At 28.6% G+C, this 21264-nt stretch overlaps 2 protein-coding genes across 2 annotated transcripts; both read left to right on the top strand.

The window, feature by feature from the left end:
* Window positions 1–307: 307 nt before the first annotated feature.
* Window positions 308–6895, top strand: LOC107869877. Its single transcript, XM_016716281.2, has 7 exons — window positions 308–467; window positions 1359–1713; window positions 2754–2830; window positions 3333–3369; window positions 4617–4803; window positions 5548–5788; window positions 6652–6895. The coding sequence occupies exons 2-7, from the start codon at window positions 1392–1394 to the stop codon at window positions 6838–6840; spliced, it is 1053 nt and encodes a 350-aa protein (XP_016571767.1). The 5' UTR covers window positions 308–467; window positions 1359–1391; the 3' UTR covers window positions 6841–6895.
* Window positions 6896–16961: 10066 nt separating this feature from the next.
* LOC107869876 lies at window positions 16962–17501 on the top strand. The gene has a single exon (XM_016716280.2). It carries the CDS (start codon window positions 16962–16964, stop codon window positions 17499–17501), a length of 540 nt encoding a protein of 179 aa, XP_016571766.2.
* Window positions 17502–21264: the final 3763 nt, after the last annotated feature.

Here is a 21264-nt window from a genome sequence, read left to right on the forward strand (position 1 = left end):
GTTATATATACCATATTTGTCTAAAAGAATTTTTAAAACTAGTGGATTTTTAACCTATGCAAGCGAACAGTTTCTCCTTCATCCTTAATTAGAGATGTCGGCTCCAATACGATATTGGACACGAAAAAAAATCAATTTTTTTAATCTTAAAAACAAGACATATTGGACCGATCAAATATAATATAAAAATTCTTTTACTATTGATAGTACGTATAATTTAAAGAAAACAACAGAGATATCAACCAGAATATTATATATGTATCTTGTGAGATGACTATTGACATTAAAAAAAATTAATTCCATATAGTTGATGATTGAAATAAAAAGCTCCCAACACCCAATGAAAAAAGTGTCACCAATATATTAAACTTCTCATTCCCCTAAACTTTTTCTTTGTCTTATATTTTTCTGCAGCAGCTGATTATTATCCATAGAAGATATTGAAAGCAGGAGAAGAATTATTTATGGTTTGTATTTATTTTGAGAAATTATCTTTAAATTAATTACTACTACTTCTTCTTCTTTTTCTTCTTTATTAAAATTACATTTTTTTTTTTTGAAAAAAGGAAAATTTTAGATGGAATCTCTCGAAAATTCGCGTTTTATAAATAGTGATATAAATCTATCTACTCATAATATTTTGATTCGTTATATGAGTGACCGATTAACAAAAATTAGACTATGACAGAAAGATAGGGGAACCCGAAATTATTAGTCATCAGACGCTCGCTCCTAGCTAATAATTTTGTTTGATAATTCATCGTTAAATAAGATTAGGAATGAAATTTTGTTGCTTATCGATTGTTATAAAATTTATTAATAGCCATTTTTTTTTTTTTTGATAATATGTTGTTATGAATTTGTCTTCTTTAATTTGTTATGTTGCAGTAATTTGGCCAAAAAAATCAGTTGCTAAGGTTATTAGATTGTAGCTAAAATATTTCTTGTAATAGAAGTTAGGGTTAATCAGGATTAGGCATTATTTTGGATAAAAACAGTAATCTCATAATTATAAAAATGTAACTTGTGGAAATGATCTTTCATGTTATATTATAGGTTCTCTATAACAATATTTCGCCAAGGCGACACGACAAACCTGCTGTTATAGAGAGGTTAATTTAATTTGACTATATTTTTAATGATTGAATTCATAGCGGTTAAATCCTGAATATCCACTTTTGTAATACGTAGTGGTTGTAACAGTAGTAGTACAGTCAAACCTCATCCTCTATAAAAACATTTCACTATAGCAGCCATTTTTTTTTGTAGAACCGATTTTTCGTATTCTAATATACTATATAATAATCGAGATAAACCATACTGTTACAGAGAGGTTTGACTCTATTCACTTGTTACAGGTCCGTTAGGGTTTCTGGGAGGCTAAAGAATCAATGGAACATGGCAATGGAGAAACAAGTGAGGAATATTACATGGAAAAGGTCATGTCATCCATTGATTTGAATGAAGAAGTTGATCATGATCATAGCAAAATTCAACAAATTGATGATGAAGCTATTGAAGTTATTAGTGTGGAAAGTGATAAAATTACAAATGAAGAAAATAATAGTAGTTCATGTGGAAATGAAATCAATATTAAGAACAAGATGAGCAAAGTTAGACAATATGTAAGATCAAAATTGCCAAGGCTAAGATGGACTCCACAACTTCATCTCTCTTTTGTTAATGCCATTCATAGACTTGGTGGTCAAGAAAGTAAGTCCACCTACTTCTTTGCAATAATGTACTTTTTTTTTTTCTTTCCACTCGGTGTTCAGATCAGCATTAGAGTCTGACTAATTCGAACTCGTTCATTGTATGTTTCGTTAATTCTGGGAGTGGCGCTCACAACTAGATTTGTCTCCACGCGTAAGGCTCGTAACTGAGACCTCTAGTTAAGGGTGAAAGGATCCTAATCATCCTATCACAACTCATGTTTAAGGGCGGAGCCAGCCTTTGGCTAGGGGTTCATCCGAACCTCCTTTGACGAAAAACTATACAATTTATATATGCTTAATTTTTTTTTCTTTTATGTATATATAGTAGGTGTTGAATCCCCTTCAACTAATTTTTCTTCAACTATTGAACCACTTTAGTTGAAATTCTGGCTCCACCTCTACTCATTTTGATTCTTTGTAATGTAGTTATGGCTCCATTTTAAATTTTAAAGAAAAGAGTTTAACTAATATAACATTATATTAGTGTAATGAATGGATAAGTAGTCCCGGGATAAAATGAAAGATTATTTTATCCCATGTTTGATTGGAGATATTAGTTAATACCAGGACAACTTATCCCACCATTTACATCATAGTGATGGGATAAGTTATCCCATATGGATGGTAGGTTAAGTTATCCCGGGTAATCCTGGGATAATTAATTATCCTGGAATAACTATTTTCCAACCAAACCCCCCATACAGATAAGTCATCTTAAGATATGGGATTTATTATCGTGAAAATAAGAAAATTTACCTATTACAACAAGTAAAGAAAATTTGGTGGCGTAAAAATTCTTTATATTGACGATATATATAACTTAAACTCTTAGAAGACGGATCTAGGTTAGAAAATTCCTCATACTGAAAATATAGTTTTTTTCATGTGGACTAGTTTATTATAAAATTGAATAATAAATTCATTTTTCTGTATCATTAGTGGTCATACTAAACCATTGACGTCAAACATAATTGTTTGACCTATTAAATTTCCCTATTATATTGTTTAAATTAACTACTACTTAATTAATATTTCCAGGAGCAACACCAAAATTGGTTCTTCAGATGATGAATGTGAGAGGACTCAGCATTGCCCATGTTAAAAGTCATCTCCAGGTTTGAATTTAATTTGTTACGATCAGTGGCGGAGCCAAAATTTTCATAAATTTTCATTAAGGGGGTTTAGAAGTATATATACAAACTAATCGAAGGGGGTTCAATATCTACTATATATGCAAAAAAATATTTTTAACCATATGAAAATAACTCCCTGGAGCAAAGGTGGCTCCACCATTGGTCACAATTATCACAACTACTCGGTCCGTCCAACTTTACATGTCCACTTTCGAGATTAAGAAGCATTAAATGATAAATAATTTTATCATATTACCCATTGAATATAATAAATTTAATGTTTTGGAAATGCATTAGATAATGAATCGTATTTAATACTAAGAGTAAAATGGATAGAAATAGATAAACTATCCATTGGTTTTATAAACTGAACAAGTATTACTGGACATCCTAAAATAAAAAAATGGACAAGTAATATATCTTTAAGGTTGTTCAAATTCTTATATATGTTTCTCATGACTAACCTAGTACTTATTCTATATAGATGTATAGAAGCAAGAAACTTGGAGAGTTTGGACAAGGTAAAATCTTTATCCATGTTTTAATCTTTTCTAGGGTAAACCTATCTATTTCAATTTAAATTGTGTTATTATTTTATCTAAAAATTTAAACAATTAAAAAAAATACTTGTATTTAAATTTCGAATTTTTATCTACTCTAATTACCATTTGAATTTCTCAACATTATCAAGTACCTTGACCAACAGAAGAAATTTCTTAGTAATTTGGAGTAGGATTTTTTAATATTCTAGTTAGAATTATTCAATTATTTAGAAAGGAGGTAGTAATTAAGGTGTAAGTTTCATGAGATAATACTCTATTTGGACATTGATGTTTAATTTTTACCTACTTTTTAAAAATTGTAAGTTTAGTCATTTCTGAATAACTTTTGACATATACAACATCCAATGTTATATATGGCTGAAGTCCAGGAACTTCTACCTAAAATTCAAGCGAAATGATTGAACTTCAATTAATTATATGTGTATGAATTTCAAGTAAATTAAAAATGCCTAAACTCAAGTAAAAATGATTAAATTCATCCACATATGAAGTTCATGTAGAAGTGGCTGAACTTTAGACAAATATAGTGCAAAAAGTTTAAGCAAAAATGACTAAATTTAGCCACTTATAAAGTTCATGGAAAAATAACTGAACTTTAATCATAGATGTTCAAGCAAAAATGACCGAATTTCAGCCATATGAAAACTTAAACATTTGGCTTTGACAAGCATGGCTAACTTCAGACACCATATCGACAGTATAAAAGACTAATTACAGAAAATTCTAACATTTTGCACAATTACTAAAAATCTTGATTTTGGGTTTGTCGAGATACATAATTAGCTCCCAATACATACAACGAAAATACATTTTTCTCTTTGTAAAAATACAAAATTAGCTCCCGATACATCCAACGAAGATACATTTTTCTCTTTGTAAAGATACATAATTAGTTTCAAATACATTTTTTTCGATTTTGAATCTATCAAGATACATAATTAGCACCTCGATATATCCAATGAAGATACATAATTAGTTGAGATTTTTGTAGTTACAATGGGAATTTGTGTAAATATGACAAATTAAAATGTATATTTATGTTTTTTTTTTTGTTATATTAAAAGTTATTTAGATATTGATTGACTTGAATTAAATGATAGATAGTACTAAAATTAGTTGTTTCTATAGGCTCATTTTCTCTTTTACAATGATATATATTTTAGTTATACCAATTATTGAATCTTTTTAATTATCATTTTTGACAGTGTTAGGCCATGGTCATAGAGCAAATCAAAGAAGAAATTATCTCTATGGAAATTTAAGCCAAAGATCTTTTAATCCTCTTCAAGATTTCAAAATGAAGAATGGTGCAATTGTATTAGCAAGAAATTTTAATGATGATGACAACATTAATCACCATTTTCAAAATTCATTTGCTAGAACTCAATCCAGGTAACCTAGTTTATCGTATTCTCTTCGTTTCATTTTACGTGACATATTATTTATTTTAAGTAATATACTATTTGTGTAAATAAGTTTTGCACTATCAGATCACCCAACAAATATTTATATAGGTAAGTCCTTTTAAAATATGAGATTTGTAATATTGAAAATAAGAAAAGTTATCTACTATTATATATAAATTTGACTTGATGGTGTATATATTTTTTACAGTGATGATGTATATAATTATCAGCCTAACAAATATTTATATAGGTAAGTCCTCTTAAAATATGAAATTTATAATCTTGAAAATAAGAAAGTTACCTACTATAACATGTAAATTTGACCTGATGGTGTATATATTTTATACACTGATAATGTATATAATAAACTTAAATAATTTTTTTTTAGTTATGTTCCAAAAGAATGATATATTTTTTTTAAACTTCTCTCGTTTATATTTTTACTGATATTATTTATAATTGCACAAATATCATGATATATTTAGGCCACAAATCATAACACATATCAAATTTTCTCTTTCTTTCTTAATTTTGTGCTTAGTATCAAACATGTTCACATAAAATGAAACGGGGAACTACTCTCTCCCTCCGACCAATTGATGTGGCCATGTTTAACTGTTCACAAAATATAACAAAAAATAAAAGACTTTTGAAACTTATAATAACAAAAGATAAGTCATAAATATCTGCGTGACTAACCATCATTTTTACACAATGGGCTATTTTACAGATACATGGAATGGTCTTCCCATCAAGGAACCAACAATTTATTGAAAATGAAAATCTTGGAAAATCATCAAATTTGTCCTATTAGGCAAAGACATTATTTTCTTGAAGAAAAAAAGTGGCCTCCATTTGAATTCAATAAAAATAAATTGAATTCTCAATCTTTGTTTCATCATACTGGACCAAAATGGAGTTGCAGATATAACAACCTTGATCCAAAATATAAGACCCCTCTTAGATTTGAGGTAAATCTTTTTTCAATATTTTGCACTAATTTTGATTTAGTACTAGCTAGCTAGGGGAGGTTATAAATTGGTCGTTCAGTCAAAAATATTTATGGAACTACGCCAATATACGTATATTTTATATTGATTATACATATTTATACATCTGCTGATTGGTTTTTTGGGCGGACGACTATTTAAGTTAATTTCCCTTGATAAATATATCTATGTCATCTAGCTTAGGACAATTAGTTACTTATATCTAGTTGAGTAAATCCTCTACGACACACTCCAACTTTACAAGGATCTTATTACCCCCCCCCCCCCCCCCCCGCCCCTTCTCTGAACTCAATTTTAGTATATTTTTGTCAACCTTTTTAGCTGATGTGACATCTTTTTAACTAACGTGACATCTTTAATGTGGACTCCATTTTTATGTAATAAAGGTATCATATCAGCACAAAAGAGTGACAAAAATACGTTAAAATTGAGTTTTGGAAGGGGTGGGGGTGGGGCGGTAATAGGTCCCCTGTGAAGTTGACGTGTGTCGATCGTAGCCATAGTTCGAGGGGATACTAGATGCTTATCTCTATCTAGTTTGCGAAATAGCTTGCATACGTATAGGTTTTGTATATTTACATATACTATACATATAATAAACATAGTAAGTGTATAAATTCTGTATATTTTAGACATATATTCATAAATAAGTTTAGCCGAACTGTACATATTTATAAGTTTCCCACTTAAAATATTTAATGATAGTTGAATATTCTTCCCCGATAAATATTAAATATTGTAGGCCGAAAATTATATTGTATATATAAGTAATAATTTTTCTTATATATTTTTTATAAAATTTTTGACTTTGTCACTGCATGCAGATGAAACAAGACAAGAAGTTCATTTTGGAAAAAGATTATTGGCTGCCTGATTTGCAATTGGGATTGAGCAGAAGTGAAGAAAATAATATGAAGGAGAAAATTATTCACCATAGTAATAAAGTGGAATTATCAGATATAAACACTATGCTTTCTCTTTCTTTGCCTTCTTATTCATCAAGTGCAACCTAAGAGATGGCCTAATGATGTGGTGGCAAATGGACGGATCGGATCGGATAGGAACAAATCGAAAATGAGTTAGATAAAATGAATAAAATATTCGATTCGCTCGTTGGATTTGTTGTGATTTTATTGACACGTGTAGGAACAATCTACGTAGGAGGCTAGTACTTAGAGATCTCACCATGAATTCGATTGCATTAGAGTGAGATCTCTAAGTACTTGCCTTATAGGTTTTGTTACGGTATATGTTGTTTGAATTTTTCAAAAATATCGTTACTATGTATCAGATCTTTCAAAATTTATGTATATTTTTAAGATTCGATAAGTATGATATAGAAATTTAGAAGATATATCCGAGCAACATAGATTATCAGAACTTCTTAGGTTGACATGTATGCCCACCTCACCACCCCCTATCTCCTCTCATCAGGCTTTTTTTTTTTTTTTTTTTATGTTTTTTTGGTTTTTCATCCGGCATACGGTGTCTGTATTGAAACCCAATTAAATTGAGATTTTGCAGCCAGCAAGTCCCGCATTGGGGGTTTGTTGGTGGTGGTAACGTGCTCCATAACAAACGTGACTATGTACCCAGGAGGCTCGAATGATCGAACTCCAAATTTCTGATAAAGGTTGGAGGAGTACTTGTCACTCCAGTACAACCCTTATTACTTGTTATTTTGAATTCTAAATTCTTGATCGACGTAACCAAACGAAAGAACCCCATCCATCCCATTTTAACTAATGTTATATGATTGAATGAAGGAATCTCATTCATTCTATATATATCACGCTCTTTGAAAGAACGATATATCGTAAATTTCACTATGAAATATTAGGACCAATAAGGTTTGCTTTTTTTTTTTTTTTTTTAGTGCAAAACAATCTTGCAAATTAACAAACTTTAATCTATAATTGAAAGGATATTATTTTAAAAATAAATAAATTTCCAAAATTACTTTTGAGAAGCCAACTGTGAATATTAAGATCTTTTAATTTCTATTTCTATTATTAAGCTATTAATTGCCTCAATATGACAACCACATGGATGTGCATTTGGTTGTGTTTGTTACTTTTTTATTTTTTAATATTAAAAATGTACAATACATAATTTAATTTGATATCCTATAGATTTCATAAGCACGAGGAAGATATAGCAAATATTTAGCCCTTTCTCCAATTACAGGTCTACCACAATTATCAAAATAAACTTAAAAACTTATTTAAATATACCCTTCGGTTATTTAGTTTATCAATATACTCAAATTATAAACTACTTATATATCTCGATTGTATATGTTTTACATACGTATGTCTATTATTACGCATACTGTTATATAGCGTATGCATATTTTATATAAAATACACACTATTTACACACTGTTTACGTATTTTATAAATTAGATGACTCAAAGACATTGGAGGATAATTTTTGGTACACAAATTTTGTTAAGTTAGTTGTACCTTCTTATCAAACTTTTAAACAAAATTTCACACTATTTTAAGTACATGGTTAAGGAAAGTCCTAGTAAAATAAATCTTTAATTTATTGTAGGCCTTTATAAAGGTCACGATTGAGAATTCACCCAGTGCACTAAAGCTTTTATTATGCGTAGGGTTTCGTGAAGGACCCTATCAGAAAGGTTTATCGTATGCCGTTTTACCTTGCATATTTATAAGTGGTTGTTTTCATCGCTTGAATTCGTGACCTTTGATTCACATTGCGGAGGTATTGAATTTAGTAAAGAAAACTAACATAAACATACACCTTAACTTACTATATTTATACAAATTCTCACTCTAACAAAATAATTACAAAAATCTCAATTAATTATGTATCCCTGTTGGATGTATCGGGAGATAATTATGTATCTCCTAAAAAAAATGTATCAGAAGTTAATTATGTATCTTTACAAATAAAAAAATATATTTTCGACTCTTCGTTAAATGTATTGGGAGTTAATTATGTATATTGACAGATCCAAAATTAAAATTTTAATAATTATATAAAATATCAAAATTTTCTGTAATTAAACCTCAAACTGTCGAGATTTGTGTTGTTTTTAGATTTAGTAATATATATCAATTCCAAAGAAAGAGAATAGGTTAAAAGTTGTCTCCTAGAGTGGGATAAGCAATTAAATTATGTCCAATATAGTAATAATAGTTATAAGTGTACTTACATAAAGAAGTGGAAGAAGTAGAAAATTAGGGAGAAATAAAGGGCATTTTCTGGTAAAAATATTGAAGAACCTGAACAATAGTATTTAAAGTAAAGTTGATAAAAATGTCAGAAGATAGTAATATTCTCTTTTTGTGGCTATTTCTGCAAAGTGATGATTGGCTAAAAAATATGTTATGGTATAGGACAATGATTCACTTATGACCAATTATTGAAAAATATCCCATGATTCATCTCAAATTTAATATTCTAATTCTTAAAAGAATTAACTTAAAAATAGCCAATAATATACAATATATGTATGTATTTTAGCTAGGTAAAGAAAAGTCAATTATGTTGGCTATTTGGGTAAAGATTGCCTACTTCTTGTTACTGATTCGTTTCATTTTATGTGATAGTGTTTGATTATTGACACGTAATTCAAGAAAGAATTAACAAAGGAATTTTGAAACTTACAATCCAAAATAAGTCATATATTTATGTGATTATAAATCATTTTATGAAGTGTAAAATAAGATTTATTTTCTTTAATTTATTACTGTTAAATAAAAAAGTACGACATTCTTTGTAGGATAAAAGGAAATAGTATTCGGTGCATTCGAACCACAAGGACATATGATATGAAACTTACCCATATTTCTGCAAAAAGTTATTTCCGCAGTTTGAACTCGTAACTTTCAGGTTGTGTCCAGACAAAAATGACTCACATAGTAAAAGAAGTATGATACATAAATTGATATAGGGATTACTTCAAAAATAACTTCTAATAATACCCTAATTAGCCACTTAATTAGATTACCCACAAATCTAACTAATTAAGCAACGGAAAAGCGAATATACCCCTAAAATTTAATAAATGGTACAAAGATACCATCCGTTATACTTTAGGTATAAATATATCCTTACCGTTAATGAAAAGGTACATACATACCCTTAAACTTTGATAAATGGTACAAATATATCCTCCGTCAATAAAAAGGTACATATATACCCCTGAACTTTGATAAATGGTACAAATATAATCTTGCCGTTAATGAAAAGGCACACATATACCTTTCTCACTAACGGCAGGACACGTGGCACAATTTTGTTCATTTGCCCTTTTTAAATTTAATTTATCCTCATCCTATCTGAAAATATTTCTAATTCAACCCATAAATCAATCCAAACAATAACCCAAACCTGAGCCGGTCTAATAAAACCTTCAAGATACATCTTTATTCACGCATGTTTATTTATTTATTTTTTTCTATTAGACCGGATTGAGTTTGGGTTATTATTTGAATTGAGTTATGAGTTAAATTAGAATTATTTTGGAATGAGTTGGGATAAATTAAATTTAAAAAGGCCAAATGAATAGGATTGTGACACGTGTTCTACCATTAGTGAGAAGGGTATTTATGTACCTTTTCATTGCAAGCGTACATTTGTACCTAAAGTATGACGAGGGCATATCTATACTATTTATCAAAGTTCAGGGGTATATTTATACCTAAAGTATGATGGAGGGTATATTTGTACCATTCATCAAAGTTCAAGGATATATATGTACTTTTTTATTAACAACAAGGGTTTATTTGTACCTAAAGTATGACAGATGGTATATCTATACCATTTATCAAGGTTCAGGAATATTTTCATACCTTTTCCGATGAATCAATCTTGAATTTTATCATTGATGTTTCAACTTCATATCTTCTCACCACCAAATAATGTGGTGCAGTGGATAGGGTTGTTCCCCCTTAACTAAAGATTTCGAGTTCGAGTCTTGTGTATAGAAAAATCCTTAATAGAAAACGCTATCCTCAAATAGGCCGTATCCAGCGTGAATCTAAATTAATCGGACTCAAATATAAATACCGGACATCGAACGAAAAAAAGCTTCATATCTTCTCTAGCAAAGGACCCTTATCCCACACCTACAATGGACACTTTTTCCATTCTCCCACGTGTTGTCCACTAACATCTATATCTTAACTATTTAATGAATTAATGGGCCACAGCTTGGTATGGGAACAAATTAAAGCCAGCTTAACAAAGCAAAAACAATGGATTTGTACAAGTTTAATGTACATCAAAATGAATCTTTTAATTAATTTATTTTTCTTTAGATATGTAAATCATAATGAAACATTTTCTTTTGTTTCATGAAGTTTAATTTAATGAGTATTATTTTGTTTTTTCGTATGGTGTTAATACGTATCTGTACCGAAGCTATGATTAATACGAATTCACGTTGTGTAAGGCCTATTTAAGGACGAACTGCTCTCTACTAGAGTTTTTTTTTGCATAGTAAGAGCTCGAACATGATATCTCTGATTAAAAATAGATAGATCCTATTAAGATCTTGATATTAAATTTAGAGATAAGCATTCAATACCCCTCGAATTATGATCAAAATTGCTACAACACACTCCGACTTCACAGGGGTCCTATTACCCCCAAGACTCAATTTTAGCGTATTTTTGTTATTCTTTTGTACTGATGTGACACCTTTATTACATAAAATGGGATCCACGTCAAAGATGTCATGTCAGCTAAAAAGATTGACAAAAGATGTCACGCCATCTAAAAATAATAACAAAAATATGCTAAAATTTAATTCTGAAAATAATAAAATTCCGTAAAATTGAAATGTCTGGTAGCAAATAGATCATAGTTTAATGAGGGTATTAGATGCTTTACTCATAAATTTAATGAGTACACTACTATTGGAAAACTTAGTAGTGGATCTAAAAAATCTTTTAATTCAAAGGGAAAATCTTGGTGGAGTATATTTGTTTCTTGAATATTGGAACTTTTTGGTAAATGATAAGGAAAGAAGCACATGGTTTTGTTGTTAGACACATTAGTTATTATTAATAATATATACTTTGGAAAAAAATAGGACAATCAAATATTTCACATTACTCTAAGCTCTATAATCTAATTATACTTGACTCTTCAGATAAGTAAAAGGGCCCATTTAACACCCCACTTATCCCATGAAAACCACATCCCCCTTGACTTTGCTTTGAGATATTGAAAGACAGAAATTAGGAAAAATAATATAAACATACATAATATTTATAAAAAAATTTATTTTAAAAAAAATAATTACTAAAATCTCAACTAATTATGTATTTTCATTAGATGTATCAAGAGCTAACTATGTATTTTGAAAGATTCAAAATCGAAAAAATATATTGTCAGCTAATTATATATCTTGATAAAGAAGAGAATATACCTTCGTTGGATGTATCAGGAGCTAACTATTTATTTCAACAGATTCAAAATCGGAATTTTAGTAATCATGCAAATATCAAGATTTTCGGTAATTAAGCTCCAAACTATCGGAATTTATGTTGTTTGCCCTAAAAATTAGTTTCAAAAAAAGATCCATCCTATGTATTACTCACCTCGTTCACTTTTACATGTCTATTTTAGACTTTGCATGTCTCATAAGAATAATAAATAATAAATAATTTAAGTATTTTATCATAATATTCATATTAATTGATATATAATCTTAGTTCTTGAAAATCAATTTGAGGGTAAAGCAAGAAAAATAATTATTTTTTCTTGAAAAAATTAAATGTATTTTTGAAATATCTGAGAAAAGAAAATCAATTCTTTTATAGGAACAAATGGTCCAATTTCTCTTCTTTCTTTTTAATTTCAATTTTATGAAAAATGAGAATTTTCTATGAACATTTCATCATGAGATGTCTGACGGAAAGATCGTCAGAAATAGTTGCAACAAATATAATTTTGAGAATTTTTTGATGTAAAAGTCTGTAAAAAGTTCTAGTTTTTGAGTAATCTCCAATCGATAGAGACATAGATAATTTTCAATGCAAGATCATATCATAAAAACCTTATTATCTCGAATATGTCAATTCTTATTAAGTGGAAGAAAGTGACTTCTAAGAAAGTCGCGACTCCCTTTATTTTAATTTATATGACAAAATTTGACCAGATACAAAGTACAACAAAAAAATAATTTCTTAAAACTTTGTGATCATAAAATATGGGGAAAAGGCTCAAATGTGCAACTGAACTATCATAAATGACTCATTTATGCCATCCGTTAAAAGTTGGGCTCATTCATACCATCGCCGTTACAAAACTAGCCCATCCATACCATTACTTTTTAACAGATGGTTTTCAAAAACAGCCTTACCACGTGGCAGCTTATTAGAGGGCCACATCATTTTTAAGTTTATTTTTAATTTTTTTTTATCTATTAAAAAGAATCCATGCAACTTTTTGATCCATTGAAAATTAGGTTGATCTATGCTTTTAAAATTTGATTAATTTTTCATGAATATATTCTTAAAACATTCTCGTTCGATTCGTTTTTTTTTTTTTGGTCATTTTTGACATATTAAGATTGTTTTCATATTTTACCTTTAATATTAAATATTTTTTTCTTCAAATTAATTTCAAATACAATAGTAAACATCATTACTAAATATATTATAATAAAATAGCTATTTTAATTGATGGGCGAGTAACTAAAAGGGAACGGAGAGAGTATACACTCCACGCTTTTTATCACTTTTTTTGTTTTTTTAAAAGATTCACGTTAACTAAAGCTTTTGTCATTTTTCAGTTGAAACTGAAGGGATATATAAATATAAGGGATATATAAACATCAAATATTTTTATTATATTATTAATAGTTAGCTTCTCATTTTGCCAACTCTACGTATACTATATATGTCGGCATGTTATCTCCTTCCTGTTTTTACAATGATAAATGATGATGCATAAAGTGTTACGTACAAATGTTGAATGCTGATTAGGGGCGGCTCAACCCTTTAGGAGAAAAGGTGGCCGCCTAAGACCCCAAAATTTGAGGGGCCTATTTTTGTTTAGTAATAATAAATTATAAATTTTAAGAAATATATTAAATACTATTTATAGAAAAAAAAATTTATATAAAAAAATAAAATGCAAGGCCTTCGTTTGATTTTTGCCTTAGGCAATAAATTTGCTTGAGCTGCTCCCTGATGCTGATGATGCTATTCTATGCTTGGTAAAAAAATTAAAAAAATAAAAAGTTACTTACATTCGACTGACAAAATATTTCATATATGCTAAGACATACTATATGCTTAATTAGAATAGCGTTTGGTTAAAAATTTTAGTAGTAGATTTTAAAAAAAAAATTCTTTAAATATTTGTTTGATCATGAACAATTAATCAAATTTTAAAAGCATAGATCAAATTAATTTTTAATGGATCAAAAAATTGGATGGATTCTTTTTAATGGATCAAAAAAAAATTAATTTAAAAAAAAAAATGACGTGATCCTCTAATAAGCTGCCACGTAGCAAGATTGTTTTTAAAAACCGGCTGTTAAAAAGTAATGGCATGAATGAGCCAATTTTGTAACGGCGATGGCATAAATGAGCCCAACTTTTAATGGATGACATAAATGAGCCATTTCTGATAGTTTAGTGACATATTTGAGCCTTTTCCCTAAAATATGTCATAACAATTGCATGACGTAAAGATTTTTGAAACTTAGATCTTAAAAATTCCATCATATTTATGTGAATATAAAAAATCCTTATTACAAATAAAATGAGAAAATAGGTTAAATTATTTCTACATTACTATTATTATTTCCGTTCATTGCCCTTTTTCTCTTTGGCTATGTCTTTAACAAAGGACCATAGTGGCCTACAATGTAATTAACCTGTTCAACCACTCCAACCAAGAGAATTCAACCATCCAAATGTTGAGATGTGTCAAATTTTAATAGAGACACCTGTCTTTTCATGGATTGTGGCCCCCATTTTGTTGGCAAATCCAATCATAGACAAACATGTGTCACCAGTAATTTAGGCGTATGCGCTATCAAAATCACGATTAGAGTCAATCCAAATAAAAGAAAGAATCCAATCCCCAGGGTGATGGGGTTAGCCTATTATGTAATTTAATCTCAAATATTGTTGCTTTCGAATAGACCGAAAGCGTATTTTGAGTCTATTATAATAAGTAGTTGTGATTCGATCTAGCGAGAATAACACCATCCTAAAGAGACTTTTTTGTTTTAGATTTTCACAAAGCGGTATCATGATATGAGAACGCTTTTCTCATATAAATATATATATATATATATATACTGAATCTATTTTAATAAGTAGTTATGATTCGATCTAGCGAGAATAAAGCCATCCTAAAGAGATTTTCTTGTGTTTTAGATTTTCACAAAGCCATATCCTGATGTGAGAATGCATTTCTCATATATATATATATATATATATATATATATATATATATATATATATATATATAAAATTTTCATGTATTTGCAAAATGATCCTGATTGATAAATTTAGAAGGAGAATATGAGAATGAGGTTCAATTATTCATGGCATATATTTCACCCCCTAAGCAATTAATTTTAGTTTTGCATTTAGGATAAAAGTTTTTCTAAGTTTACTCATAAAAAGAGTAAAACATAATTTACACAATTAGGTGACCTATAAATTAGTTATACTTACTCAGTTTCATATTATTTGATCTATGTTGATTTGACGCATGTCTTAAATTTTTTTAGTTAAAAGTGTATTTTACAAAACTAACCTTATTAACGATGTTTTGCGACTCTAAATTTAATTACTAGTACTTTATATAGCAAGATAACCAACCAATATGTACGAAATCTAAACATGAAAATGAGCTTTTATAACTACTTAAAAATCTCTTGTAAATTAGCGACCCCCAACCCACCCCACCCCACCCAAAAAAAAAAAAAAAAAGTAATAAAATTCGCTTAATTTGTTAGATGAACAAGTAAATTAAAATATTTATTTTTAATATGAAAGCCAAGTAAAATAAAATAGAGAGAGTATGTGGATTTCTACAATAAGCATGTATGATATAGTTTGACACTTTTACTCAAAGAAAAAATATGTCATAACATTTGCGCGAATGTAAGAACGTAACTGGCAATTTTGAAAGGACCATAATGTTAACATGACTATAAAATTTTCTTAACAAGTGTAAAATGAAAATTCAAAGCTAATTATTTTTAGATATGTAAATTTCTATAATAAGCATGTTATATATAGTTTGACTCAACATAAAAACATGTCACAATATTTGTGTGAATGTAAAAATGTAACTTACAATGTTTAACATATACCACAATATTTACGTGACTATAAATCATCTCAACAAGTGTGAAATGAAAAAATCAAAGCTAGTTATTTTTAAATATATAAATATATTATTTTTTTAATTAAACAAATTTATTGCTCCCTCCATTTCTTTTTATTAACTCTTTTTGAGGTCTATTTATATTCCTTTAATCCTTTTTAAGTGCTCTTTTAAATTTTTAAGAATAATTTGATCAATATTTTTCTATTATATCCTTGTTCAAACTATCAAGATCATTAATTGAGAATTTATTTTAATGTATTTAATTACTAATTCAGAAAAAGTATGAAATTAATTAAGAATATATTGATAAAATAACTATTAATTTTTTAAGAATTAAGACTTTATTAAGGGGTATTTTCAATTCAAAAGAACCAAATAAAAAAAAATTGAGGGAGTAAGAAAATAATATCCTATCAGATAAATTATAAGGGAACAATGAATTTTCTATTTAACAAATTATAAAGTAAATTTTTCTTGCACTATCAATATAAAATACTAACTCAAAGTCTAAAAAGAATAGAAAAAGTTGAAGAATCCACAAAAAGAAAGGACCCCAAAAGCACAAAATAAAATCATTATATTTACCCAAAAAGGAGAAAGAAAGATTTTTTTTTTTTTTTTATAATTATTTTTTTACTTGGACTTATAATTCATTCATAAAAGGACTTCTTTTTCCTTCCTTTATATATTTTCCTTTCCTCCTCCTTCTCCTCCTTTTTCTTCTTCTCTTTCTTTCTCAAAAAAGACAATTAGTGCCCAAAAAAAAAAAAAAAAAAAGTTGATTTAATCTATAATGAGAAATGCAATTAGATGTTGCATAGCTTGTATTTTTCCATGTGGTTCACTTGATGTAATTAGAATAGTTCATTCTAATGGTAAAGTTGAAGAAATTAGTGATTCTCATGTAAAAGCCTCAGAAATTATGAAACTTTATCCCAAACACATCTTAAAAAAACCAACATCTTCATATTCATCATCATCAAATGATCAAGATATTTGTAGTCCTAAAATTGTTGTTGTCCCTCCTGATGCTGAGCTACAACGCGGCAAGATTTATTTCCTCATGCCAATGCCATCATCATCTTCTTCTTCTGTTCCTCGTGATCAGAAGTCAAAGACTCGTTCTAAATCATCCACGAAGAACAAGAAGATCACACATGTCACATCAGAGGGACATGAAAATGGAGACAGTGTTAACTTACTGACGTCTGATCAGTATTTGAGTGATATTTTATCAGAAAAAATGTCAACACAAAGATATAGAAGAAGAGGAAGAGTTGGTGTATGGAGACCTCATCTAGAAAGCATCTCTGAAACAATCATTGAATCATGATGAACAAGAAGAAGATGAGGCATGTTACATCAGAGGGACATGAAAATGGTGATTGTGTTAACTTACTGACGTCTGATCAGTAGCTGAGTGATATTTTATCAGAAAAACTGTCAACACAAAGATATAAAAGAAGAGGAAGAGTTGGTGTCTGAGATGATCATTGAATCATGATGAGTTCGAGCGGTTTATTTATTACTCCCCTCCGTCCTAAATTATTTGTTATCATTTCCTTTTGAATCCGTCCCAAAATAAGTATCGTCTTTCCTTATTTGACAACTTTTTAAAGGTACAATCACTCTTTTACCCTTGTTGGTCCCATTTAATTAAAAAAAAAAAAAGATATTGACACATTTTTTGACAAAGGATAATTTGATAAACTTTATTCAGTCTTCCCTTATTTCTTAAACTCCGTGTCCAGTCAAATGGCGACACATAAAATGGGACGAAGAGAGTATTATTTTTCTTTGTCTTTGGAGAAAAAAGATTCAAATTTATCTCTATACTAAATGAAATGTTTCATTTTTATTTTTTCGTTATACTTTACTTTAGAATCATCCATGCGTCGATTATTAGCAGATGAAATTTTTATTTGCTCTTGATTTTAACGGAGCTTCAACATGGTAAAATTCAATGTCAAAAATGAAATTTACCGTTTCACTTTTGACTATAGTGTGAAATTACTTTATGTATACTTAAGGTTGGAGCTTCGTTAGGATCAACTGCAAATATGTAAAATTGTGCTTAAAACAACCTTTAAATTGCTTTTTCAATAAAATTCATATATTTGGAAATCCGTAACAAGTCACTATAATTATTTAAAATATTTAAAAAACGTATAAAAAATTGCGATATAAATTAAAATCAATTCATTTGACTCTTGAAATGTGAAAAACTGTAATATAAATTGGGCCAACCTGAACATTTTAGTTGGTCTGAATTGAATGAGATTGAAGTGATGGTAATCAAAGTACAATAAATAAAATAACAATATCTTAGAAATGATTTTGTTTGACAAAAATATTTATTTATTTATTTATTTAAAAAGTGGCTATTAATTTGCGAGTTTCCAGGCTTTAGTTCCCCTCTTCTATAGTCATGATGTTGAAATTCGATTTTCTTCAAAAGTAAAATAGTTTATTTTCGCCTCTCTAATAATTTGTCGTTAAATAAGGTTTATATATTTTGTTATTTAGTAACAAAATTTGTACGTCGATAATTCCTATTTTTCTGTAATGCATGAAAAAGTAAGAATTAAGTATAGATTCGTCTCTAAAAAATTCATAGCTAACAATTTTTTTTTTTAATAATATTCATTGCTTAATAGAATTAATGATATATTTTTATTGTTTAGCAATAGAATTTATCCACCATTGATATTTTTAAAGTGCTTAGAATATTTGCGGCCAACCTAATGATAGAATCATAAAATAAAACTTAATTTTTTTAAAAAAATATAAAATCATGATCCATGTGGGATTAAATAAATAGACTAAGCTAGCTAGTGAAAAGCCATAAGTGATTCTTCCTTGTATTATACAACTAAATTATAGTTTTGATATATATATTAAAATGTTGATAATCGGGAATGAAAATCTATCAAAGCAGTTTTCGAGGGGCACATTTTTCGTGATATTTAATGGAAATATTATAAGAAAATCATTAATTTCTAACAGGTAGTTTTGATATAATCTGTCAAAATTTGGCTCATTGGATGTGATCATACCAGCACGAACACACTGGATTCTATCAGAACTCCAAAATAAAATGTGCTTGGAGAGAATAATACTAAGATCAGTGATTTTACAATAGTCCTTGTATTGCATCCCCTTCTTTGAAGAGGAGTCTCAAAACAATGATTAAATTATCTCAATGTGATCTCGGTCCGAACCACGAAAGCAATCACTAATTAATTCTAATACTAGGATAGATTATTCACGTCACATTTTTTGGGGTGCTGCATCCCTTCTCCAAACCCAGCTAGTTCAAATACTTTGTGCATTATGCCACCTTGTAAAAATAATTTGGTTCAAGATAAAGCTCGGCGACATATTTATTGAAAATTAGCAATTTTCTGATAGCAAATTTTTCAGGAGAAAAAACACATGTTTCTAGTAGTGTCTATTTTCTTTTTTTTCTTTAGAGATACATATTAAGAAAATAAAAAAACTACTTTGGGCAAGGTTTGATGGAATAATTGTCCCCACAAATATGCCTTTCATTTTTATTTTTTTTTCTCAAGCATAGAATATAAAATAATGCACTTCTAGCTTGCACTAACTAAACAAAGATAGGTGTATATCTCAAAGGCATTTCTTCTTTTATATACTGTAAATTGATGAGACTATATATATATAATACAACTAATTTTTTATGCCTAGAGAATCCCCTAAAGTTTCATAAAAAATCACTATTGAGACCTTTCAATTGTCTACAAGGTCAACTATATGGCTATTTTATCCTCTAAATTGATCACTAATGCTTGCATTAATAGATTAATCTGTCTTTAATTCACACCCCTTGAGACAGAGACGGAGCCAATCTAGTAAAAGGGGTTCGCCCCTCCCCGATAAAAAAATATATTATTAATATATGATTAAATAATTTTTATGTATATATTATAGATGTTGAATTTTCTTCGATGAGTTTTTCTTCAGATTTTGAACCCCCTCAGCAGAAATCCTAACTTTGCCTTTACCTTGAGATATGATCCTTTTTCAAATCCTACTAAAATAAAATATTTTGTACATCAAACTGCCCACAGGTTGAAAGAGATGATTGATGATGCCATATATTCTGATTCATTTCATTTTCTAAAACTTTCTCCACTAAATAGGGGGCCAAGAAAAGAGGGCATATATAATGATTTGGAATATACTTCCTCCATTTTAAAACAATTGATACTTTTTTACTTGATATTTTGTAAAGAAATATTTTTTCCGTTTAAAAAAGAATGAGCTTTTTTTGGCAATATCAATTTTTCACGTGACATGTTTAAAATTACAAGATTAAAGGATATTTTGGTATATTTGATACAACGTTAATTTAAGACCACAAGATTCAAAAATCTTCTCTATTTTCTTATACTTCGTGCCAAGTCAAAATAGGTCATATTTTCTAAAACGGAGGGAGGATTTATTAGGAGTTTATTTTACCATATTAATGATGTATTGAAATCCTAATTTGACTACTGTTACTTTATATAGTTATTTAATGCTAAGGATAAAATGAGAAAAGTATGTACAAATACTCTTGTGATTTTTCAGACAAATTCAGCGATATCATTATCTTATTCACCAATTACTAGATCACACTCTTGAATGTAATTTTTTTTTTAGACAACATATGAGGTGTTGACATAATTATAAAGGTTTTAGTTACTAGACATATGTGGTTTAATTTCAAATAAAAGTGAATTCTCAATTTGTTTACCTACTCCATTATTAGCCAATTAACTTTGGAGTAGTTAATGGGGAACATAGAACTTGAAATATTCTTTTTGAGAAGACAAAATATAGTTAGTTCCATGTAGTTCCAACTACAAAGCAAAGGCAAAGAACTTGGAACAAGAAAACAAATATAATAGTAATAATAATTGTTGACACCTAATTTTTTGACCTTCATGACTAATTCTAATCTTGAGTTTTTTCAGTTTTTAATAAAACTAAAATAATTATTTTATCCAAATGAAAAAAAAATTAAAATATTTTTTGCACGTGATTTTGTCATTTTAAGTAGCGATTATATACTATCGTGTTCAGTTATA

The sequence above is a fragment of the Capsicum annuum genome, chromosome 4, assembly GCF_002878395.1.
Source record: "Capsicum annuum cultivar UCD-10X-F1 chromosome 4, UCD10Xv1.1, whole genome shotgun sequence".
Lineage (NCBI taxonomy): Eukaryota > Viridiplantae > Streptophyta > Magnoliopsida > Solanales > Solanaceae > Capsicum > Capsicum annuum.